This window comes from Dipteris shenzhenensis, chromosome 10, assembly GCF_047967505.1.
Source record: "Dipteris shenzhenensis isolate YYH24624 ecotype China chromosome 10, Dip_SZ_1.0, whole genome shotgun sequence".
Taxonomy (NCBI): Eukaryota; Viridiplantae; Streptophyta; class Polypodiopsida; order Gleicheniales; family Dipteridaceae; genus Dipteris; species Dipteris shenzhenensis.
In genome coordinates this window covers 47,970,159-47,995,736 of record NC_141605.1, presented here as the reverse complement: position 1 = coordinate 47,995,736, position 25,578 = coordinate 47,970,159, and the positions used below count along the sequence as shown (strand labels likewise).

The following is a 25,578-nucleotide window of genomic DNA, read 5'->3' as shown; positions in this document are numbered from 1 at the left end:
GCAAGATTGCACATCAGGTCCAATTGAGAGGATATGGAGCATATGTGCAGACAAACACACCAGGAAGAGAAACAAGTAAGTTCTAACTTCTTATAGTTCTTATTTATAGGCTATATAGTATAGCGTCAAGCTTGTAACATTTTGAAAAACAATTCTTAAGTCGTGAGAATTGACTTCTTTATGCTTTGTAAACTATGTCAAGTTGAGCATGAAGCAGCTCAATAGGTTGGTATATATCAATGCCAACCTACGTCTACTTGAGAAGTACAGGTCTACAGATGGTACCAGTAGCATCGAGTGAAAGCCCAAGCAAGTCAATCGTGACAAGATCAAGCTAGAACCTGTCGACATGTCCATCATCCAACACAGTCGAGAGAATGACGATGCTTACGAGTTCCTGCGACAAGATATGCTTCAATTCCGACATTAGACACGTTCAATGGCTCAAGCTCGTGCACCATGAGTACGTGCTGCTACTGTTGCAAAGGATACAAGGACACCCCAGATTCGTGGTTATCAACGTCGAGCACGAGCCTCACGAGGAGAATCACAAGTATCTGTTCTTGCATCGTCATCCCGAGGACGTCCAGGCAGAGATAAGCCAGAGGAGGAGGCGGCATTGATAGACAGTGCGGACTCAAAGGACTCAGATCAATTGCGAGCCCCTACTTGGTTCGAGGGTGACACTTCCTCTTCCTCCACAGAGGATGTAGATCCATCTGCTAATTCCAATGCTGATGATGACAATGATGAGACAACAGATCTTGGAGAGGGCAACGGTCCCTAGCTCTAGAGTGTACTGTGTACACTGCAATTGTTAGCAGCTAGCTTGCAGACGACGAGCTTTGATTATGTATACAATTTACACCATCCAGTTACCAGTATATCATTATGACATGTTACATGTATGATGTAAACAATAATACATAATACATTTTGTTATATTTTGAATCTTGTTATATTTTGAATCTTAAATCTTGAAATTTGAATTATAAAGTTTATTGTTTGAACTATACGCCATGGCATATGCTAGCAACCATATACACTTGCAACTAATTAGATAATAGTAATTTGTAAACTGGAAGATCTGTGTCTTTGTAAACCTTAATCTATAGGCTGCGTGACGCATCTTTTTACTCTTTCAACTGTGTAATGTGTGTGTGCAATGTGCATTGTGTGCACAATATAAATATCTGAGAGCTCTTTTGAGAGGAGTCTGAGAGCTCTTTTGAGGGAAAGAGAGAGAATCTGAAGACAATTATTTATGAAGCATATTATATATATAACTTCTATAAAATAAGTATTTTTAGGCTAGACGAAACGCCTGTAAAAATCTAGAAACGTTTCTTGTGACACTGGGTGGTCCACCATCGCTACCCATTTGCCTAAGGAGGGCAGACAACGAAATTAAGAACTACTAGAACACTCATCTTAAGAAGCTGTTACTGCAAATGGGAGTCGACCCGGTCACTCACAAGCCTAAGCCAAATATCCTAGATTTCCCGAGTGCTAGGAGTGACGGGCGGTATGGAGAAAATGTGTATATAGGATCGTTGCATTACATCGAAGAGGAATGTTATGCATTAGATTGCTTTGTCTGTGCGACCATGTTGTAAATGCTATTCGAATGCAACAGGGACTCTCAAGGACGACAATCAAGAACATGAAGCATTTTACAACAATTCTCTGGAAACACTACATGCAGTGTGGCTTTCGATTTAACTATCTTCTTCATGTCTGTGCACCTAAGAAGGTAGTTTTGATGTAACGTCAGCATACCTCGAGGACTAATTTTTTTGCAATGGTCTATTTGATGGTGTCGTCACAGGAAAGTTGCACCATTCTCCTTTTAAAACATGGATCAAAGCGAAATTTGGTAGCTAATGTACACTGATGTGTGTAGACCAATTGATGCATTTCCCATTGTACATGGATTATCTCATGAATAATAAATCATAAGTGTGCGTTCATTGAGAACGAAACAATTTGCAAGCACAAACCTCCCAAAAGTGACTGAATATCAATGCCTTTTGGGCTTTACTTTAAAGAGCACGGCATTATTCACGATACAGAGTAGGACAGCATAGCAGTAAGAGAGATTTACATTTATAATGGTGACGAGAGATTAAAACACACGCACTAGTCAAAGGTAGTTCTAAGAGGCTGTAGGTACAGCCACATATTCCCAACTGATGCCCCGTAAAGGCATAGGTGGCCCATATGCAACTTTCCTGGTTGCAAGTGGAATTTTGATCAATTCAGTATCTATACATGTGGGCAACGTGTCCGTTTCTTGAATGCTACTTACACTTCTAAAACTGGTATGTGAACTTTCATACGGTGAGGTTTCTCACAGGGTAGACAATAATCGGATCTATTTGTCCTCCACGATACGATAATATACTTGCCAAAAAGGTCTGATTTTTAGATCACCACCCAGTCCGAAACTATGATCATTTGACTAAGGACTACTACATTAAGAATATTACACACCAATGCTCAAAAGTGGTGCAACCTGCCATACGCACAGATAAATCAAGACAAATGTGAGCTCCTCGCAACCGCAAACATTACATCATCCTCTTGACTCCTCAGCACCATAGTAGAAGTTAGCTAGAGACCCTTTCATCATCTATACTCCAAAGAATCCTCATTCCAGAATCGTGGTTGCTAGGTGGCTTCTCAAATCACCAGTACTAGGTCCTGCACATACAATGGGAAAGAGGGTTTTCATAAATATCATACACAGGAAATGTTGGCTCTGGCAGTCCTGATCTGCCTTCATGCGTGATGACTACATCCTCTACAAAAGCTGGCCATCCCAAGCTGGGATCTCCAAGGGCCTTGGCCATAAGACCTTTGTTTGGTTTAATGGACTTCTGACGGTGGCCCACATATCTTCGAGCTCCAATAATCAGCTTTGCAAAATTCCCACCATGGGTCATCACAAAAACATCCGACTTCAGACAGACAAGAAAATCCAAAGCAGCAAGGCTTGTAACATGCTTTTTGAAGGGCTCCAATTCTTCTTTTGTTGTCAACTCGTCTTTAGTAACCTGTCCTCCAGAGGAGACAAATATCATTGTCATTTATGTGTTCACACAATCAATTAGAAAGAGAAAACTGGCAGTTATACACTAGAAAGGAAATTATATAATCCGCAACTAAAGAAAACAAAAACGGTTACAAAATCAGTACTATCGAAGTGAGGTAGCAAAATATGTAGCAATATATGAAAGCAGGTTGGATTACCAAGTTTGGAAACATATTACGCAAAGGGGCCATTCGTCTGTCTCCCCCATAAACTTTGCCAGATGCCACATATATCTGTGTTTCTTTGGGATAACCCATGGCCATAAGAATCACAGCAACTTCACCTGGCTCAAGAGGGCATCTCCCCTCCTTTCGCTTCTGCAAAGCCTGGTGCCAAAGATGTGACCCATTCTGCAAGCAAGGACTAAAGCATTTGGTAAATAAAATGGGCATATGCATGTCTAAGCTGAACCCAAGACGAGCAACTGAAAAGCATGAATTCATTCCTCAAACTAATTAGCAATGCTGCACTCCCCCCAATTTATGCTTCTGCTTTATACACATATAAAGGCTCATTCTTGATATGGCCTTCCCTTACATACATAATAGGATTGAAAACCATCCAGTTTTTAGTAAAACCATTTCAGCTCCAAAGGTGTATGCCTGGCCATGACATGTGAGTTTCATGCAAGTCACGAGTATTACGTGTCCTAGGATAAATGTCAACAATGTCTATAAGATTCTGTGTTCAAGATCATATGTGGGGTAATTAGGTTTGGTTGCTTGTGGCAAGCAAGCATATATCTTCTAACTTGGGCAAGGCTTTCTGAGACCAAAATTGGTGACCATATATCAACACAATTTGAAAAGATTTCATATCTAAAGATTAGAAGTTTTACACATAATTTTCAAATAATAACAGTTTCGTTTCCAAGAAGCTTAGATATATCAACTCAGGTTAACAAAATATGTTCATTTTGGAAGTTAAACATGTTTTCTGAATGAAAAAATTTGCATTTGCTGGGGCTTAAATATTAAATTACCATGGTTATCAACTACAGTCACAAATGTGTTGGAGGCATAGGCCTCACCCTTACCTTGGGGACCAAATGGCCTAGAAAAGGTACAAATATGAGGGATTCATGGCCCCGTCTAAAATGTTGTGTGAAACATGGTGAAAGAACTAAGTAGATTGGGCATAAATTAACCCTAATATATAATGACTAATGGTTTAATGGTCCTCATATCCATTGGCCATCCTCAACTACAGTCACAAATGCGTTGGAGGCACAGGCCTCACACTTACCTTGGAAACTAAATGGCCTAGAAAATGTACAAATATGAGGGGCTTAAGAGGGTGAGCGAGCTTTGATAAGCAAAAAGTGACAATATCAATGCTCTTTAACAAACGTTGGATAAAAAAGTCACCTGTGCTAATAATTCTGCCTATCCAGTTAAAGGTGTGGGAGAAATAACTCTTACTACTGCTGATGGTAGAGATTTGTGCATTTCAGATGTATTATTTGCACAAGGCATAACGAAAAATCTGTTCTCAGTTTCCCACTTTCAAAGCAAGGTTATGCTGTAAATTTTGAGGATGACAGATACACAGTGAGGGATAGAGAGGACTACATGATAATCAGTACTGGAACATTGTAGCAGGGCTTGTATCATTTGGACTCTTTTGAGAACAAGGAATAGGAAGCATGTATGGTGGCTACAAAATTTCATCTGCCATGCACGAGGCAAAATTATGGCATGCCAGGTTTGGGCATGTGAATTATGGCAGCTTAATGCTGCTGCAAAAATATGGTATGGTACAGAATATGCCTCATGTAGAGCTGGCACCAACAAAGCATGTCTGTGAAGGGTGCATCGTGGGTAAAATGCACAAAATGCTGTTCCAAGTGATGGGTCCATAAAAACTGTCAAGAAATTCACAGTGATGTGTGGTTCCATGAGGACACTACCTTTTGGAAAGTATCTATTCTTTGTCACCTTTATTGGTGGTTTCTCCATATTTGCTTGGGTATACCAATTGAAACAAAATTCTGAAGTACTATGTGGTTTCAGCATTTTGTTGCAATAGCTGAAAATGAATAAGGCTACAGGGGGGGGGGGGGTTTATTTTTGTTGAAGGGGATAAAGTAACACTGTACTATGCCAGAGATGAATGGTGATGCTGAAAGAAAGAAAGAACAGGACCTTGATGGAAATGGCAAGATGCATGGTGAAGGGCAAACATCTACCTCACAAGTTTTGGCTTAAGGCCATTATGTGTGCGAGAATAGGTGCCCTACAAAGGCTTTGAAGACCATCACTCCATTTGAAGCCTGGTATGATAGAAAGCCTAAATTTGACCATCTCACGACTTTTGGTAGCTTTGCTTACATTCATGTGCCTTCATAGATGAGAGGCAAACTACATGACAAGGCTGTCAGGTGCATATTTGTGGGTTACAGTAGTGGCAGCAAAGCGTACTGTCTCTTTGATCCATGCAAGCAGAGTATCTTTGACAGCAACAACGTAGTGGATTCACCTTGGTCAGTTAAATTCAGCAGACAGATAAACACACAGCCCACAAGATATGCTTGAAGGTGTACTTCCATTGGCACAGAGGTCCATGAAGACCAGCCACTAGGAATGCCTAATGGACAGCATGAAGACGCAGAAAATCAGCCCATTCCAGACCATGAGGCACAGGAAGCAGTATAGGCAAAGAGAGAAGCCGTGGAACAAGGTAGAACAGTTCGACGTTGGTTGATCCAAACTTCACAGGAGAGTAAGCTCTCAGCACATCAACCCAGTAGGACGGGCTGCCGAAAGAAATTCTTGAGAGCATGCAGATGTGACCTGTATGAGCACTCTCTATGATGCAGATGAGCGAGCTTCATTTGAAGAAGCTCAAGAACATGAACATTGCAATGCAAGAAGCCATGGCGAAATGAATACAATTCATTGAAATGAGGCATTGGATCTAGTGGATCTACCACATGGCAAGAAGCCCATAGGCACTAAGGGGTATATAAAATCAAGAGAAAGTCTGATGGTACCATTGACAGGCACAAAGCTGAACTTGTGGCTAAAGGCTATGCTCAGCAAAAGGGCATAGATTTTATAAATAACTTTTGCTTTACTTCTAGGCTGTCCACTATCAGATGTGTAGTTGGATTGGCTGCCATCAAAGATGAATGTGCGTAAGTTGGACATAAAAATAGCCTTCTTACATCGGGATTTGTAGGAAGGCATCAACCCAATGGGTTTGTTGTGTCTGGTCAGGAAGCCAAGGTGTGTCAGCTGAGAAAGCACTTTATGGTCTCAAACAAGCTCCTAGAGCTTGGTATGAGAAGATAGATGCCTATTCAAAAACGTCCAGTTGCAAGGAATTCAGAAACATCCAATGGAGATCATGTTAAAGAGGATCATGGTGTTCTACATTGGACCAGATATTCAATTAGTGGTTTCCCAGCAAGCAAGTTTATGCACAGTCCCAGTACTAAGCATTGGCAAGCAATTAAGTGTATTTTCCATTACCTACAAGGTACGCAGAATCTTGGATTGTTTTAAACCAGGGGGTACAGCTTACAGTTATATGCTTTCAGTGATTCAGACTGGGCAAGTAATTATGATACCCCCAACAGTCCACCAGTGGGAATTGTTTTTTTCTTGGCAAGTCGTGCATACCTTGGTTAAAAGACAACCCAATGTTGCCTACTATCCTTGCAAGGCTGCATACAAGGAAGCCTTCATTGCTATAGTAGATTGTGTATAGCTGGGGAGCTTACTTGGAGATCTTCGTCAGCGTCAAACACCCACTAACATTCTCAATAATAGTCAGAGTGCTGTCCGTTTTCCATGCCCATACCAAGCATATATCTAGATGAATCATGCCCATACAGGGAAGCCTTCATTGCTATAGTAGATTGTGTATAGCTGGGGAGCTTACTTGGAGATCTTCGTCAGCGTCAAACACCCACTAACATTCTCAATAATAGTCAGAGTGCTGTCCGTTTTCCATCCCATACCAAGCATATATCTAGATGAATCCAGGAACATGCCCAAAGTCATCCTCTAAAATTACAACACATAATGCAATTTGAATCTCATGATAGTCACTCATAAGATTGAAAACCATAAACTCCATCACGCATAGCATGGACTAGCTACTAGGAGTAAGGTTAGGGGGAAAAATCTTAATAAAGGGAAAACCAATAGGCTGAGTAACATAAACTTGTTCCTGAAGATAAGGCTAATCAAAAGTAGTCCACATTCTCTTCATTCAAGCTACGACTGCTTGTGAAGACTAAATGATTTCATTTAGTCTCTCTATCTAGCTGATAGGGCAACACACCACTTAAGCTAGAAACCATTTATCGCAATATCAGCAGGTCGCAACATGGACGAAAACTTCACAAGGTGAAATTTGCATGTCCGCTAATACGGCAGAAAATATATCTGGATGAATCCAAAGGAGCATGCCCAAACTCATCCTCTAAAATAACAACACATCGTGCAGTTTTAATCTCACGATAGTCACTCATAAGATTGAAAACCATAAACTCCATCAAGCATAGCAGGAACTAGCTACTATGACATCCCCACTAATGTCATCAATGCCTAACATTGGGTGTAGACCATGCCCATACCAAGCACATTCAGATTCACGATCATTATGTCAGAGAGAGGCTTCATGCAAGGGGGATCACATTGACCTATTTCTCTACACACGACATTGTTGCTAATCTATTCACCAAGACAATACCTAGATAATACTTTGAAGCATTCCACAAACCATGGCTGAAGAGGTTTAGAGCATCGTGGATTTAGGAAAGTCCTCTAACTTAAAATTGATATTACATTGGGAAGCTCGAATGGTTAAGTGGGTACTAGTGTTAAGCACAAAAAGGAAGAATAAGATGAAATAAAAAGAGGAGGTAGAGTTTTAGTTAGCAAATGAAGGGTGCGGTTGGCAAATGAAGTGAAAACAAATCTTTGAGGATCACAAGAAATTCATCCAAATAAAAAGAGGAGGCACGGTTCTTGTATTACTATCTCTTTTTTGGAGGTAGGTTCTTGTGTAACTGCCATTTGCCTTGAAGATAATGCAGTGAATTCAACGATGTTTCAATAGACTAGTGGCCGACTAGGTTCTTGTGTAACTACTCGATAGGAGGTAGAGGATGTTCTTTGTGTGTCATCCTACTTTATTGGTGCTTTTCCCTTGTCCTTGCGAGCAAGTTCTTGTGGTTCTACCTTTTTCAAGGTAGGTTCTTGTGGTTCTGCTCTCCAATCCTTGCCTTGATCGGTAGGCTTGAATTTGACTCTCATTTGTTGATGATGATGATTTTAGAGGCTTTGGTCTCCATTCGTGCTTCTACTCTTTATTGAGCGCATTATCATTGCTGCTTGAAGGTGATGGAAGTGATCTTGTTACACCTAGTACCTTGGGTACCCAAATTTAAGCATTACCAAGGTAATATCCTTGGACCTCTAGTAGTCTTGTGGGAACCCAACAGTATTGTATCTTCCTTGATGAATGGCGTCGTTTTGGTCTTCAATATCAAGGTTTGTTGTTTACAAGATGGGGTGGCTTTTGATGTCGATGTTTTGTCGGACCTAAGTATATGATTCACCTTCGAAGTATCCTTGGGCCTCTAGTAGATTCTTTTAGGCCCACACTTGCTTAGTTGCTCTTCTTTTTTGTCGACTTTACCAATGAGGCTTTTATAGAGGTTGAGAGGTGGAAGTGCATGTTGATGTTGATGCTCGAATGCTGAGCTGTTTGGTTCTTGATGGGTTGATTCATCACCAAACAACCCTTTGGGAGTGTCTTGGATTCAGCTTTTACCAAGAATCGCGGCCTCCATTAAGGTACTTGTAGAAGTTAGAAAAACCTTGGAAGGCACAACGTGATTGTCCATGGAAACATTCAGCATTAAAGAACCCACCACCTTAATTGAGGTACCTCCTATGGATTGAATTTCACAATCACGGACTTAAAGAGACGAGGTTGTTGCTTGCTCGACCATCTGCCAAGGCCTATTTTTGGCATGTTGCACCTGCTAATGTCAACTCTACCCAAAGTTGAGATGGAGTGATATCTATCTCCTTAGTATTAATGGAATTATATATTGTAAGTTCAACTTGATTAGATAGTACTATTCTTATGGTGTAAAAAGGTGTAATGGCAGTAGGTTTATCATTGTCGAGGTACATAAATTGTATTCCTTTTGTACTTGACAGATCTATTACGGCCAATGAAGAGCATGAGGTAATTTCCTCGATCACTCTTTGGGGCAATTCAAGAATTTAGAGGCTTGGTTGATTGCTTGGTACCTCGGGTAGATCGTATCAGCTCCCTTGCTTGCCTTGAGTCTTGCCGCAAACCTTTCTTGGCACTCACGCACAAGTTTTGTGCCTTGATAAGGCGTTGTTTCTCTACCAAGGAGTTTGGATATTCGTCATGATTTTTGGTTACTGTGGCACTACCTTGGACAGGCGATTCCCTTGACTTCTTTGGGAGGAGCATTGATCAATCCTCCATTAGAGGAAGTACCACCAGAAGAAGATGATGGGCCCCCCACGCGTAGATGGAGTTGCCTCTCTAGGTTGCAATGTACTAGCCTTGTCTCTTTTCGCTTGCTTACGCAGCTCTTTACTGAAGGCCTTGGCTTGGGCCCTTGTAGTTACATTTAAGGGTGCCGAGGACGCTTGGCCTCTCTCAATGCTGAGAAAATTAAGACTTGCATTCTTATGTGCAGTAGCTGGCACTGCTGGTCTCTCCCTTGAGCATCCTTATAGAGGTAGTCAACTCCACACCCAGTGCACAATGGTTCTTCCCAATGACTAGGTAGTTTCTCCACCAATACGTGATTCATGGAAGTGATTCGTGGTGGTGGGGGTTGAGGTCCTGGTATGGTGGGAGTACGGGAGATTTTGAGCCCTAAACTGCCCTGGGATGGCAGGTGTGGCTCCTTGTATTGCTAATTGTCCCTGGCTGAATGGATTTGGCGGTGCAAGTAAGGCAAGAGGTGGCCTTTGCTGGTATATCCATTGGGGGTTGACCCTGAAATAACAACACTGGGATGTATCATGGTTTCCCATCACAATGGGCACAATAGAGTTCTGGCCTTGCCCGAAGGCGAGGGCACTCGTTGATGGGATGGTTCCTAGCACAGATTCCACACTGTACATTATCATGCACTCTTAGTGATTTAGTTTACTCAATGACTCTCAGTGATATTGACTAAGGGAAATTTCAGATCATCAGCGTCAACTCACAGAGGTAATATAGCATACATAAGGTTTACATTGGCAAAGACTAGATAATTAGCTTTTGCACAGCATGCGATGAATGTCTTGTCCAACTTCAGCTCCAGCTCATCATCTTGTTTTAGCGATATGTCAAATTTTTGAAACTCTTATCTTTATTTGCAAGCTGCAGCAAGTAAATAGCTATTATCACTTCTAAATATTTGTACAAATACAAATTCTTCACCTGTTACTTTCCAAAAAAACAATGGTCCACCAGGAATATCTGCCTTGTAACAGCAAGCTAAAGAAGATTAAAGTTAGTCATGTTGTCACCTTGTACCGCCGAGGCCATTCCTTTTGTCTGTAGGCAGCCATCATGGCCTTCTCTTGCCGATTGCCCACGAAGTCACAGAAAGAAAGGCCCACCATACCCTTCTCAAATCGTAAGTGTAATGCCCTGAAAACAGTAGATGGTATAACAAAATTTACAAAACATAGCCTGTATATTAGATTTATGATCAGACAAAATGTTCAATAACACTTTACAAAAGTGAAATCTTACATGTAAGGATGTTGTATGCCAGTACGATTTCTCATCTTTGCAACTAGCCCGGCTGCCATCTCCTCAATCTCTGGTAAAAACTTCAAAGCATGATAATTCACTCTACAGCGAAGCCGATTTATCTCCTGTGGAACATTATCATACCTGTGATGAAGATAAAACCCACATATGTTTCTCATCATACCGCCAAAACTCATGTGTTGGTAAGCATGCATGCATATATATATATATATATATATACTTGCCCTACTAGCCATAATATGGGTAAAATTGCAAGCAGGCCCAGTCCTTCGCAATTGTTACCACTTGTCTCGTGGTATTGCGGTGGAGTCAAAATATCTTAAATGAAAAGCTCACCTGTACTCTCAAAGTAACAATACTTAGTTAAATGCATGAACACGTGTTACAAGAACTCGGTCATTCAAGGAAAATAATATACGTACTTCTATGCTTAGTCTCAGATTCTGATATATGGGCATGTTGTACATTATTCACACATTTAATCATATCTCTAGATGAATCCGGGAACATACTCATACTCATCCTCTAAAAACAAAGACCTCATGATAGTCAAGCGCAAGGCTGAAAACCAGTAACTCCATCATGCATCGCAGGGACTAGCTGCTATGATATCCCCAATGTCATCAGTGTCCAATGATGGGTGTAGACCAGAGTATAAACAAGAGGCGTGGGGGTGCCTAGAGCACTGCCCTCAGAGAACTAAAGTGTGTGAGAGCTAGAGCTCAAAGCAAGAGGTATTCGGCTCTTGCATAGGTCGGCGCGGTTTGAGAAATGACACCATTGCTAATGAGATCGATACTGAAATTCACTTTATCAGTTCCGAGCTGGCTGGTCATGGGCACGGCTATGACTGTGCTCTCATTGATCCATCGACAGATGAGTAAGCATATTCTGAGCTATCATTAAGCTCTCTTTTCAAAGCCACCTCTCTGAACCAGATTGGAAGCATTTGTTGCAGGCATGGGAGGCAAGCTGCCCGTCATCAAGTACTTCTCGGTTGCAAAATTAAAGGAAATTTTGTTTGCCCATCTCTTAAAGAGGTTTGAGAGGGGGCAATTATGCGTGATGATAACTTCTGCTCAGCCATAGCATGATTGCCGCCGAGGCTGATCTCGTCAACCAGATTGTAGGAAACATCAAGTTTCATTCAAGACGTAGGACTGCTGCATTAGCTGCCTTGGAGATGGGTCTCTATTCCAATCCGTGAGGCATTTCTCCAAAATTGTGGATGGTAGGCAAGGCACTCCTCAAGGTTTCATTGCGGATTGATACCTTCACAGAGCTATAGCATACCAAGCGACAAGAAAGGTAGTAGATGCCATCGCAGATTGTAACCAAACTCTTGCGCTGGAACCCCAGTGTGCGAGAGTGCTAAGCACTAGAGCTTCGCTGTACGAGATGGTGAGATGATTTTCGGAGTGTTTGCTCGATTTGCAACAGCTAAAGATGATCTACGAAGCTAAGTTCGTTATCAAATGGTACGGGAGCCCCGCTGGTCCATCCGTCAACAGACTACAACGGACATCGACTTTGCTAGTGGCTTGGACTATATCAACAACAAATTATGACAGGAAGGCAGAGATTATCTAAAAGCTGCTCGATCGATGCTTACAAAATTCTCAACATGCCAAGGAAGAATTAAGCGAGTTCGACGTAGCACCTATCGTAACCCAACAATTGCCGTCACCTTCGAATTGCTGGGCACAGAGTAGGACTAGACGAACCACATTAGCAGTTGAAGAAATAGCAGCTGAAGCATCGCTGACCTCACAACCCCAAAGGCAAGCAAGCTCTCCCGTAGATGGACAACCCGTGGAACAGTCGATTGTGTGACCGTGGGTGTCCAGATCACACTGTTGGCAAAGAGAAACGTTGCATTTCGATCAGAGGATAGGCAAAGGCGAGCTCTCCAATATACTGTGGAAAGCACTCCTCCACAGAAATCGCAGGTCGCTTGGGGAAATCAAAAAACGAATGCTTTATCTTTCCATAGACCTGCTAACAAGAGGGTTTGAACCACCTGGATACAACAGATGATACTTAAAGGTGAGTAGGATAAGAAGCTCGTAACTCCCAATCTTCTCGAGCAGCCAAAGGCCAGATCCTCAAATTACTAGCACTCCCAAAAATTCCAAGCTCACTCAGCTCTTAAAGGTATTTCTCAGCACGCTACAGCATCTGACATTCGATTTTTTGGCACTGCTACTAAGATGAGTACGAGGCCGTTTTGGGTGTGGGACTTATAGGATTCCTTAGGTGGTGCCTGTCAAACTTCTATATCGCAAACATCAGCCCGAGTAATTTGTATTTTGGAGAGACTCAAAATACCTTACACAAGGCCGATCATGCCAAACAGATTCGGACCAAGGTTTGCTAGAAGCTACCATGTTCCGGTGTTGATGGAAAAAGAGGGATTTGTGTTAGGATGCTAATACACAATAATTTCTTCACGCTTGCGAGGCGAACGAGGAGATTCAATTGCCAGAATACGGGTCGGAGCAAGCGAGGCTAGTATTAGAAGCGCATGCAAAAAAGAGAATCAAAACTCCCTATGCAGCTTGCGCGCTTGCAACAGAAGCATTTGACCGTCCAAAGCAATGCAATTATCGAACGACACTCTCTAGTACCCGCATCTTTCACGCTTGATTTATCCCCCTCTTGCTGGACTCCCAAGACGATCCCCACGGCAAGTAGACACTTTATAGGTCAAGAGCGCAGGATAGAGGATCTGCAAAGAACTGTACAGGCGTTAGGAGCGAGGGAAGAAGAGCGGGAGCGGTGAGCTTACCTTTTATTTTTTAAAAGTCTCCTTTTCCAATGTAAAAATACACCTTAGCAAGTCCGGTTTAGACGGGCCCTCAAAGGGCAACTTTTTCGTTGCTATATTCTGCCCCTAGCGGGGTAGTGCCAACAAATGCTCTCACAAATATACACATATTCGCACACACATTATACTAGGGTTTTCATACCGAGTTTCTATCAATACTCCAGAGATGAAGGGCAGATTTAGCTGTGGCTTTCTCTATCAGAGAAGGCTAATCAAAAGTAGTCCACATTCTCTTCTCCAAGAGACAAGTCACACTATCCCAAACGAGCCTTTCTAAGCAAAAAAAAGCATAGAAAAGATAGCTGATGAGCAAAGCATGACTACAAACAGAGAGGATGACATACATTCGAAACATGAGTCTAGATGAATCCAAGAACTTGCTCATATAGATCAGTATGCTCAATTTTTGCATTTCTGTCAAGGAAAGGACAAACTAAGCAACATCATGCTATGACAATATAATTTGGTATTTTTAAACCATTACTTCAGCAGAGACACTTGCAAAAGAAGGCAAGCAGGGATGATTGCATCACTAACAATAGAACTATAAGTGCATATCCACTGGATTAACTTGTACAAGAATCTCAACAGGCTGAATCCCTAGCTGGATTGCTTGGCAATAAGCCGCAATACTTGGAGCTAATATGTTACGCACTCCGCTAATCCTAGGATTAGCAGACCTAATCTAGTAGGGTAAGGGGAGCCCTGAGATTAGGAGCAAGCTTATACAGGTAGCTAAGGAATAAATACATGTGTACTAGCTATTCATAACGAGATAGTTTTATATATAGCAGCAGTGGGCACAACACAATTGAGGCATGGGCTATTATTCAGATATTCTATTGTATTGTCGAGACTAATCAAGAGCATGAGGACTCGCATCATGTCCATGCCAAATGGGAGGGACCCTTAGCCCTTGGCTCGATGGGTGGTCCATTAAACAATACCATGGTTGGGAGGCGAGTTAGGAGCTGATCTAAATGAAATTGCGGGCAAGAAAGAGCAAGGTTTGCATGACTTCTCAAGGTATACAATGAAGATCAAGAATCCGATGAATACTTTGATAAATTGCTGACTTTCTTGGATCGCATGGCTTCATATGACGTTTTCCAGTTTTTGGTCTTGTTGGATTAATCATGTGGTCTTTGGGGATGTAGAGAGAGAAGCCCAATATAGATTTAGGTATGCATGTATACGTGTGCAGTCTTGGTTGATTCATAGGAGTCGATTAGAGATTGAATATGCTTTTGAAACTCTTTGAAGGAACTTGTGCGGACTGTAGAAATCCCTTGCATAAAGTGGGCCACCCAAGGGGCAGCCCAGGTGGCCAAGACAGGCTAGCCTAGGGCAAGTTATGGGTAAGTTCCTACGTGCAAGCCAGCCAAACAATGAGGGAAGGCAACAGATCTAGGCGCTAAGGATCGGCTAGCTGGTGTAGAAGCACAAGCAGTGGCATTAGTCGTACATGCACATAGAGCAATCAAGCGGGCGCAGCAGAGTGCACACTTGACCATTAATTTGGCATCGTGAGAGTCTCTCTCTAGGTCCAACTATTCCTTGGATTAGCGGGTATTTGGGGACTTTTGTCCAAGGACCCGAGACAGCATAATTTTCATAGACTTGTGGAACACCAGAACAGGGTATGATTACTTTTGTCTTCTTTTTTACTTATCTTTCTATACCCTCGGATGGATGGTAGGAAGTTGACGCTGCTCCTGAAAGGACACACATGGGAAAGACAAGTTATGAAGCTTCCATGTCTAGGAAGAGAGAGGATAAGTAGGTTGAAAGGATAGTAAAACAGGTTACTTTAATGCCAAGATAGCTACAATTCAAGCAAACAAAAAGGGGTTGAAGTACAAACTCATTACTTGGGAAGATTTCTAGATACAGTTTTCACATTGAGTTCCTCCTCTCTGTCAAAATTGGGAGAAGGGAGGATGAGTTAATGTCGTGTTCAGGTCTTCGAACTTGTATATTGAAACACGTGAGTTTGACACAGGTTTATTTAGAGGTTGGGTTTGACTAGATTCTAGATGTGGTATAACGTTGTAGATGCAAGTTTAACTTCTACAATGTGACTTACTCAAGATCTAATATGGCATTCGAAATGCAAGTTTAACTTGTGCAATGTACAGATTTGAACCTATCATACCATAGCTTGGAGTAGTACGCTTGGTTAAACACACTAATGAGGTTTCTTTATGACCATGGATAACTTCATTGTTGTCATCATGGTGAGGATGGGCCATAGTGCCATATCTTAAGGTGCACTAGGGTTACTAGTGTAGGCCATCTTCTGGTGGTTCTAGTGATGCCCTATAGGCCATGGTATGTGCCTTGTAGGCATAAGTGTAGGCACTTATAGTGTTAGTGCCTTCTAGGCCACATAGGACACTTAGTCCTATGCGACACCTAGGACATTTAGTCCTAGGTCTAGGTACAAGTACTTTGTACTTGTGTTTCTTCTTTTTATCTAAGATTGACGTGACTTCTCTATCGACTCGTCTTGTACCTGCACTCTCTCTCTCTCTTCGCAATCGTACCTTCAATGGTATCAGAGCAGGTTTTACTCTAGCCTTCCAGCTCTCCTCAACCCCGAGTCCTCCATTGCTCATTGGATATTTTTCTGCCCTGCTGGTCGACAAATTCCCAGCCTGTTCGAGGCTCTTCAGCTGTTGTCCAATATTCAGGCGTCGTACAGTCCGTACCTTCCGTACAGTATATGCGTCGTACAATCCGTACGTGAGCAGATCTGCTTCGTCGTCGTACATCTGCATCGAAGGTCGCCGTACACCCGTCGGCACCGTACTCTGCGTCGTCGCCGTACATCTGCATTGAAGGTCGCCGTACATCCGTCGTCACTTGTACCTACGCCGTACATCCGTCGTCACTTGTACCTATGCCGTACTCTGCTCCGTACTCTGCGTCGTCCTACCTTCAGTGGTACCTGATCCATACATGCGATCCGTACTTGCGCTGCCCGTACAGACCCATACCTACAATACAAGTCCTACGCAGATCTCCGTACCTTCAGTGGTACACCGTACGTCCGTACAACCGTACAGCAGTACTTAAGCTAACAGTACAGCCGTACGTTGTACTTGAGCTGTCTGTACAGCTTGATTGCAGTGCATTGAGTCACATTTGCAGGACATTGAGTCTTTTTTGCAGGATATTGAGTCAGATTTGCAGGACATTGGGTCACATTTGCAAAATTTCAGCAAAATTTGGGGCTTTTCCACATTTGCCCTCTTTTTGGCCTATTTGCCCTCAATAAATTTGGGGCTTTTGCCAAATTTGCTGTTTTTGCAGTGAACATTGCCTGTCACAGTCACATTTGGGTCAGATCTGCATTTGCCCTTTGATTTGGGTCAAAAATTTGCAGATATTTGCTGTCATTTGTTGGGACAGCCAGTTTTTTTGCAGTGATAGCCTTGAGGCTTTAGGTTTTTCAGGTCTTTTACAGGTTATCACAGTTGCTATGGCTGGGAACAATCAAGATTTATTTGGAGTTCTTCGTGAAGATGATAAGTTGGATGGCACCAACTATCCGATGTGGTCTTATCTCATGAAACATATTCTTGTTGCAAAGCATTTGTGGAATATTGTTTCTGGGGCTGATCTGAGGCCAACCAATGCTACAGTGGTTGTTTCTACTGCTGGTCCTTCTGCAGGTGGTACTCCTCCTGATGCCTCTTCCTCTAGCACTCCTGCTGCTGCTCTTCCAACTCAAGAACAGTCAAGATGGGATGCAAGAGATGCAAATGCACATTCATGCATTGCTTTATCATGCAAGAGAATCATTATTCCACACATCCGGTCTTGCAGGACAGCAAAGGATGCTTGGGATAAATTGGCTTCTCTCTATCAGATACGCAATGAAGCTCGTGTTGCATATTTGAGAAGGCAATTACAGGAAGTGAATATGAATGAAGGTGAGTCAATGGATGCATATTTGACAAAGGTCAAAGACCTCATGGAACAGCTTGCCAACATTGATGAGGTGGTGCCAAATTCACAGCTTGTCAGTACCACATTGAATGGACTGCCAGATACATATCAAGGGTTTGCTACAACCCTTCGATTAGTAGCCATGGGTAATCCAGACCACTATTCTTTTGACCAGCTAGTTACTTTGCTTTTGCAGGAAGAGCAAAGTAGAGCTAACAGACAAGCCATTATTCATGATCATGCATTTGCTTCACAGCAGACAGGAAGAGGCAAGGCTTCCAAGCCTATGGGCAAGCCAAAATCTGCGCATAGCAGCTGCAATTCCTCTACGCATAGCAGCTGCAATTCCTCCCATGCATCTAAAAATACAGCAGATAAAGGAAAGAAGAAAAGATGCAACTATTGTCGCAAACCTGGACATGACATTTCAGAATGTAGGAAGCGCATTGCTTCGGAGAAAAAGAAAGCAGGATTGACAGTTAATGCCTCACATGCCATTGAATCCCATGAGCCAGCAGATGCTTCACATGCACATGCTCTTCAGGATGATTGGGCATGGGCTGTCCATTGCTCATTTGATCCCTCCAAAGCTGATGCACTCTTTACTGCTAATGATGCTCAGTCCTGGTACTTTGATAGTGGTGCTTCCAAGCATGTCACATCTTGCAGACAGTTGTTTCATTCTCTAGCTGATGCACCTCGAGGGGGGACTGTTACATGTGCCAATAATGCTTCGTATGCTGTAAAAGGTGTTGGAGATGTGCAGCTCACATCCATTTCCAGCCATCCTGTCACTCTGACAAATGTTCTTTTTGTGCCTGGCATTGAAGTCAACTTGATTTCAATTTCAGCAATTGCTACTTCAAGTTTCAGAGTAATTTTTGATGGCTACAGATGCCTAGTATATGATCTTCGTGATGACAATGCCATAGTTCTCACTGGCACTTTGCAAAAAGGGCTTTATCACCTTGATCATCATTCAGCTGCACTTTCTATTGAAGCATTGGCTATTTCAGATTCACAGCTTGCTGAAACTCATCTTTGGCATGAGAGAATGGGCCATCTTAATTATAGAGCTCTTGCAAAGCTACATTCACAGCAGATGGCAAATGATGTACCTCAGACTCACACAGTTTCCAAACATGTGTGTGAAGGTTGTCTTTTGGGTAAGATGCATCGATTTCCTTTTCAAAAGAATTGTCCAAAACTCTCACAAAGGAAATTGCAGCTAGTACACAGTGATGTCTGTGGCCCAATGAGGACAAATGCCATTGGAGGATACAAGTATTTCATGACTCTCATTGATGATTTCACAAGGTATTGCTAGGTATATCCTTTAAAGGCCAAATCTGAAGTTTTCTTATGCTTTCAGAGATGGCTGAATATGGTTAAGAATGAATCAGGATGCAAGCTTGTCACCCTCAACACAGATAGGGGGGGTGAATATATGTCAAAGGAGTTTGATGCATATCTATCCTCACGGGGCATTATTCACTCATGCACTACTCCTTACACTCCTCAGCAGAATCCTGTTTCTGAAAGAAAAAACAGGTCCACAATGGAGATGGCCAGAGGCATGCTTAAGACCAAGTCTTTGCCCAATAAATTTTGGCTTGATGCAGTAATGTGTGCCAACTATGTGCTGAATAGATCACCTACACGGGCATTAAAGACTATCACACCTTATGAAGCATGGAAAGGCAGGAAGCCTTCACTTTCACACATGAAAGTTTTTGGGTCTCTTGCATATGTTCATGTACCATCTCAGCTGAGACATAAGCTTGATGACAAGGCAATCAAATGCATATTCATTGGTTACAGCCAAGAGAGCAGAGGGTATCAATTATATCAACCAAATACTGGGAAGATTATTGTCAGTAGAGATGTGATCTTTGCTGAACATTCAGCTTCTCCTCTTGTGGACTGCAAAGCAAAGCCAGATATTGACATGTTTGATGCCTTTGAATCTTGGTTACCTCTGCCACCAACAGAAGAGGATTTTGAGCAGCAACATGAGCCTCCTGCAGGCCCTCCACTAAGCAATAATCAGCCACAACCTCATGCTGATTTGCAGGTTACTCTTCCGGCACAGAATGATCCCATTACTCATGATGCAGTCATTGAAGAAAGAGCTGTCAATAGACAGCAAAGGCAAGTTCCCAGATGGCTTCTAGACACATTGAGGGACAGCAAACAAGATCAGCCTTTTGCTGCCCGGACAAGATCAGGGAATAGACAGCATGGTCACTTTCTTGAGTTTGCACTCCTTGCTACAGCTTGCAATGAAGAGCCTTTGTGCCATAAAGATGCTTTTGACAGCAAAGAGTGGATGGATGCAATGAAAGCTGAGTTACAATCTATTGCCAAAAATGACACATGGGAATTAGTAGATCTCCCACCTGGCAAGCATGCCATTGGAACGCGGTGGGTCTACAAATTAAAAAGGAAATCTGATGGCAGCATAGATCGATACAAAGCCCGTCTTGTTGCAAAAGGGTATGCCCAACAACAAGGCATTGACTTTGAGGAGACATTTGCTCCCACATCCAGGATTACTACCATTCGATGTGTCATTGCCATTGCAGCCCATCATCATTGGCAAGTGCACCAACTTGACATCAAGACCGCTTTTCTTCATGGGGATCTGCAGGAAGAAGTTTATGTCACACAACCTCCTGGCTTTGAGGTTGTTAATTCTGAAAATAAGGTATGCCGGCTTAGAAAAGCCCTTTATGGTTTAAAGCAGGCACCCAGGGCATGGTATGCCAAAATTCATGCACACTTACTATCCCTTGGTTTTCAGAATAGTCCCACAGAACCCACTCTTTATTTTCGTGGGAGTGGATCTGATTTTTTAATGCCGATTTTATATGTGGATGATATGCTTATCACGGGCCCACATACTCAGCAAATTGCAGCCTTCAAAGCTGATTTGCAGCAGATTTTTGACATGTCAGACATGGGACGGCTCCATTATTATTTGGGTATTCAGTTTGCTCATGTTGAGGGGGGTATCATAATGTCTCAGTCCAAGTATATTGGACAGCTCCTTGATCGTTTTCAGTTTGAGGATTGCAAGCCAATCTCTACTCCAGTAGACCCTGGCTTCAAATTCTCAGCTCATGATGGGAGCCCACCATGTGATATCACTCTTTGTCAGCAGGCTGTTGGATGCCTTATTTATTTATGTCACACCAGACCTGACTTGCAGTATGCAGTATCTCAGCTCAGCAGATTCATGCACATGCCCAGTTCACAGCATTGGCAGGCAGTGAAGAGAGTCTTCAGATATCTCAGAGGCACTCAGGATTTAGCCCTCTTCTATGGTGATCAGGGTTCACTTACCATGCATGCTTACACGGATAGTGACTGGGCAGGATGTTCCGACACCAGAGTGTCACATACTGGCAATTGCTTTTTGCTTGGAAATTCATGTATTTCTTGGCTCAGCAAGAAGCAACCGACAGTTGCCACGTCTAGCTGTGAGGCTGAGTACAGGGCAGCTTTCACCGCTACAGTAGAGTGTGTTTGGCTTCGACAGTTACTTACAGATCTTGGTATTCGCCAGACATCCTCCACTATTGTCTATACTGACAGCCAGAGTGCTTTGGCCATTGCGTGTAACCCAGTGTTTCATGCGCGTACCAAGCATATTGAAGTTCACTATCATTATGTTCGGGAGCGGTTGTCAGCAAGAGACATAGAGTTGTCCTATCTTCCCACAGAGGACAACATCGCAGATATGTTTACAAAGCCACTTCCTCGTCCCAAGTTCGAAGTCTTCCGACAGGCTTTACACTTGGTTCCCTTTGTTACAAGATCTGACATTCCTTGTACATTCATAGGTGGCTATATCCTTTTGGATGAACATGTGCCACCATGACCAGAAACTACCAGGTATTCTGAGACGTTTCCAGAGTACTTCAGCCCATCCCATGGAGAGGGGTTTATAGGCCATCTTCTGGTGGTTCTAGTGATGCCCTATAGGCCATGGTATGTACCTTGTAGGCATAAGTGTAGGCACTTATAGTGTTAGTGCCTTCTAGGCCACATAGGACACTTAGTCCTATGTGACACCTAGGACATTTAGTCCTAGGTCTAGGTACAAGTACTTTGTACTTGTGTTTCTTCTTTTTATCTAAGATTGACGTGACTTCTCTATCGACTCGTCTTGTACCTGCACTCTCTCTCTCTCTTCGCAATCGTACCTTCAACTAGTGAGTATACTGGTAATTTTAGAATGTGCAGATTTGAGGTCTATGAAAAAGATATTTCCTTCCGAGATAGGATGACAAAAGATAGATCTAAGTTTTGGTTTATCTTACAAAGTTGGAGGGGTACTAAACTTTAGTAGTAGAGATGTTACCCTAGGGGGACATGTTATGCAGTAATGGATATACATGGCATGACAAAATGTCTTACGCTTGTTTTCTAGATGCCATTGAATCACGTGTATACTCTAGCCCAGGACTATAGCAAATGTCGATGGCATGTGTTGTAGAGTTTTCTGCATATTATAAATGATAGTCAATTTCCTTAGTGCGCATTTAGAGCAACTTTTTCATCTCCAATGCAATGTCTTTTTTCCAGAGACACCCCTTGGAAAAGGAGTGCCAACTGGGCTATCCTACCATCCTCACCCTTGAGAAACGATAGTCTAAAATGGGCGACTGCGCTCCAAACTTGGTGGAGAAAATTAGCCATAACTTCATAAAGTGTTTATTTTGATGCATTTAACTATACTAAATGGTGCAAAAATCATGAAAAATGTTTGGATCATGTCTTGCCATTTGTTTTGATATGCTACATGACCCAATTTGGATTTGTCAGTCAAAAGATATAGATTATCAAACTTTTAATTTGCAAGCTTTGTTTCCTATCTCATGTGCCAATAGCACTATATTCAAGACTACAGCCTTAGCCCTGGATCTTTACCGGGCTTTTTGTTGCGTATAGCTTGACCTTCTCATGTTTTTCTCATGCTACCCATGGTGTAATCTTGGCTTGAGCACTTTGCTCTTGGGGCTTTTTTCATACTCAATAAAACTCTTCATGGAAGGCGGGGAGGGGGTGAGGGGGGGGGGGGGGGGGGGAGGGGGCTTCTAGAAACCCACAGAAGAAACAATATGCCTTTGGCCAGTGAGTTTGCATGTTGTTTTTATTCTCCAAAACATACGACATTATTGACAAGATTCTCATCCCAGAACTTATAGAATCATGCTTCATTTGCAGCTTGAAGAATTCCTGTCTGAGGAATACCTTTGAATTGATGATTTTGTTGCCGACAATTCTTCAAACTTAGCCCATAGAGTCCTTAAAAAATGTGAGTTTGGCCTGAGCTGCTGCTCCTCCCCGCTCCCTTGCTGCCCCCTCTCCTTCAGCCCCTCCCTCAGCCCCCTCCCTCGCCCTCAGCCCCTCCCCCTCCCCCTCCTTCAGCCTCTCCCTTCCTCCCCCTCCTCTCCCTCTCAGCCCACCCCCTCCCCTCTCAGCCCGCTCCCCCTTCCCTGCTCTCCCCCGCTCCCTCTACCCCGCTCCCCTCAACCCCGCCTCTACCCTTCCCCCCGCCTCTACCCTCCCCCTACCCTTCCCCCTCCCTCAGCCCATAGAGTCCTTAAAAATTGGCCTGAGCTGCTGCTCCTCCCCGCTCCCTTGCTGCCCCCTCTCCTTCAGCCCCTCCCTCAGCCCCTTCCCTCGCTTTCAGCCCCTCCCCCTCCCCCTCCTTCAGCCTCTCCCTTCCTCCCCCTCCTCTCCCTCTCAGCGCGCCCCCTCCCCTCTCAGCCCGCTTCCCCCCCTCCTCTCCCTCTCAGCCCCTCCTCTCCCTCTCAGCCAGCTCCCCCTTCCCTGCTCCCCCGCTCCCCTCAACCCCGCCTCTACCCTTCCCCCCACCTCTACCCTCCCCCTACCCTTCCCCCGCCTCTACACCCCTCTCCTCTACCCTTCCCCCGCCTCTACCCTTCCCCCCGCCTCTACACCCCTCTCCCCCTACCCTTCCCCCACCTCTACACCCCTCTCCTCTACCCGCTCCCTACTCCCGCCTCTCCCCCCCCACCTCTACCTCCCTCTCCTCTACCCCCTTCTATCCTCTCCCACTCAGCTACCCCCTCCCCTCTCAGCCCACTCCCCCTTCCTTGCTCCCTCGCTCCCTCTACCCCGCTCCCTCCCCCCGCTCCTACCTCAGCCCTCCCTCTTCCCCGCTCCCTACCCCCCGCGTTCTTTTTCCTTCTTCCCGTCTCCCCCCTCTTCCTTCTCCCACAGTTTTTTTGGGAGCGGATGGAGCCTCAAAAGTGTCCGAGTCGCCCTCCTCACCTCGATTGGCGATGGATATTCCGTCAGCCAATCCTACTCCACCTCCACCGGCCGCGAAAACTATTACTTTTCTAAAGACGAGTTCAGCAACTCAAGAAGGACGTAGAGATTGAATATGCTCTACCACGTTGCTCGCACGGTCTCACCCTTCCAGATCCCAAGCCAGAGACGGGATGCTTGCGGCTCTCCCCCCATACCTCACTCCACGATTGTTAGATGTTCGTCTTCTGGGACGAGGTTTTTTCCAGGTTGTTTTTGAGACTCCAAAGGCTGCGAGCACAATGCTCAAAGTTGAGTTTTTACACCTGGGACACAGGAAGATCTTCTTTGACGCCTTTGATATTGGTTTCGACCCAGTGGAGGCAGATAAGGAAATCTTTTCGCTCTTCATCAAATTTCCCAGACTTCCCCAGGTTTACCATCAACTTCTTTCTGTTATTAGGGAGCATTTCAGCGCAGTTGCTGAGATCCCACCCCTCCCTGGATTGCCATTGACTGCAGCAAAGGCAACCAGGCTGATGGGGTACCTAGAGTTAGGGTCCTCTGTAAGGATCCTAACCTCACGATGGACCATGTTATGATCCAGCGCCCAGATGGTTCCTTTTTTCACTAGAGAGTAGAGATTACAGGCACGCAGGACCAGTGCAGGATATGCAGGACCATTAGACACTTTGCCAGGGATTGCCCCAGAAAGAAGAAAAGACCCAAGAAGCCCTCTGGTACAGCTACCGCCCCACGGCCTCGACAGGGGGTGGTACAGGTCCAGCACCTGCTCCTCGGCCTCGACAGGGGGGTGGTACAGGTCCAACACCTGCTCCTCGACCTCCACATGGCGGTCCTCCTCAGGATGGTGGTATAGCTCCTACTCGCCAGAGTGCTCCTCCACTGAGCGCTCCTTTGATACCGCCACCTTCTACCTCAGGTGCCTCTCGACCTTCTACCTCAGGGGCACCCGACGCATACCAGTGGGTTCCGGTTCGTGTGCAGATTCCTCCTTCAATTCACGAGAATACACTAGTGGACTCTGCTTCACCTTAAGCTATCCTTCCAATCTCACCTCACACAATCCGAGACGCTTCAGCTACGACCTCCTCCCTAGTTGCAACTTCTCCCCTAGAACCAGCGGTGCCAGACACTCTCCTCGAGGCAATAGAGGTCTCTGCGGTGTGTGGATAAAAAAGGAAAAATATTTTTCACTTGTTGTATGTTGCTGGGTGAGTGCATAGCTATGTACATAGCTAGTTGGTTGTGGAAATGAGCTGTGGATACCCTCATGACGGACTCCACACTGATGACATATTGTCTTGAGATGGAAGACGCTTCTACATGGATTTCTGGGAGATAATGAAAAGCAATGAGAGCGCATCAAGCACTTGAGCTTCATGGACTCGCGGTTATATGTGGCAATCAAATAATAAAAATTTGCTTGAAGGATATGTGTAAAGGTGGAGTGCCTAAGGTTGGATAAGGTGCACTAATTGCCTTAGTGTAAAGTTTGAAGGGAAGGGGGAGAGTGGTGAAAAAGCAAAAGGTGACGTGGCCATAATCAAAAAAGCATGCATGCAAGTGGCTACGTGAAAAGGAAGAGGAAGCTTCTCGACGACGATGCTGGCATGCTACG

General features: G+C 43.9%; 1 protein-coding gene across 2 annotated transcripts in view; it reads right to left on the bottom strand.

Moving 5' to 3' along the window:
* Positions 1–2,041: 2,041 nt before the first annotated feature.
* Positions 2,042–25,578, bottom strand: part of LOC147897913 (O-fucosyltransferase family protein) — a 51,111-nt gene continuing 27,574 nt past the window's right edge. Inside the window, exons 8-12 of one of the 2 annotated variants that reach the window (XM_087380572.1) lie at positions 10,850–10,993; positions 10,621–10,744; positions 3,253–3,444; positions 2,658–3,056; positions 2,042–2,616 (exon numbers count right to left, since the gene is read on the bottom strand). In XM_087380572.1, the coding sequence (XP_087236698.1) occupies positions 2,697–3,056; positions 3,253–3,444; positions 10,621–10,744; positions 10,850–10,993 (820 nt within the window). In that variant the 3' untranslated portion in view covers positions 2,042–2,616; positions 2,658–2,696. Of the gene's footprint in view, positions 3,057–3,252; positions 3,445–10,620; positions 10,745–10,849; positions 10,994–25,578 lie in introns of both variants that reach the window. The other variant, XM_087380571.1, reaches the window with a different exon arrangement.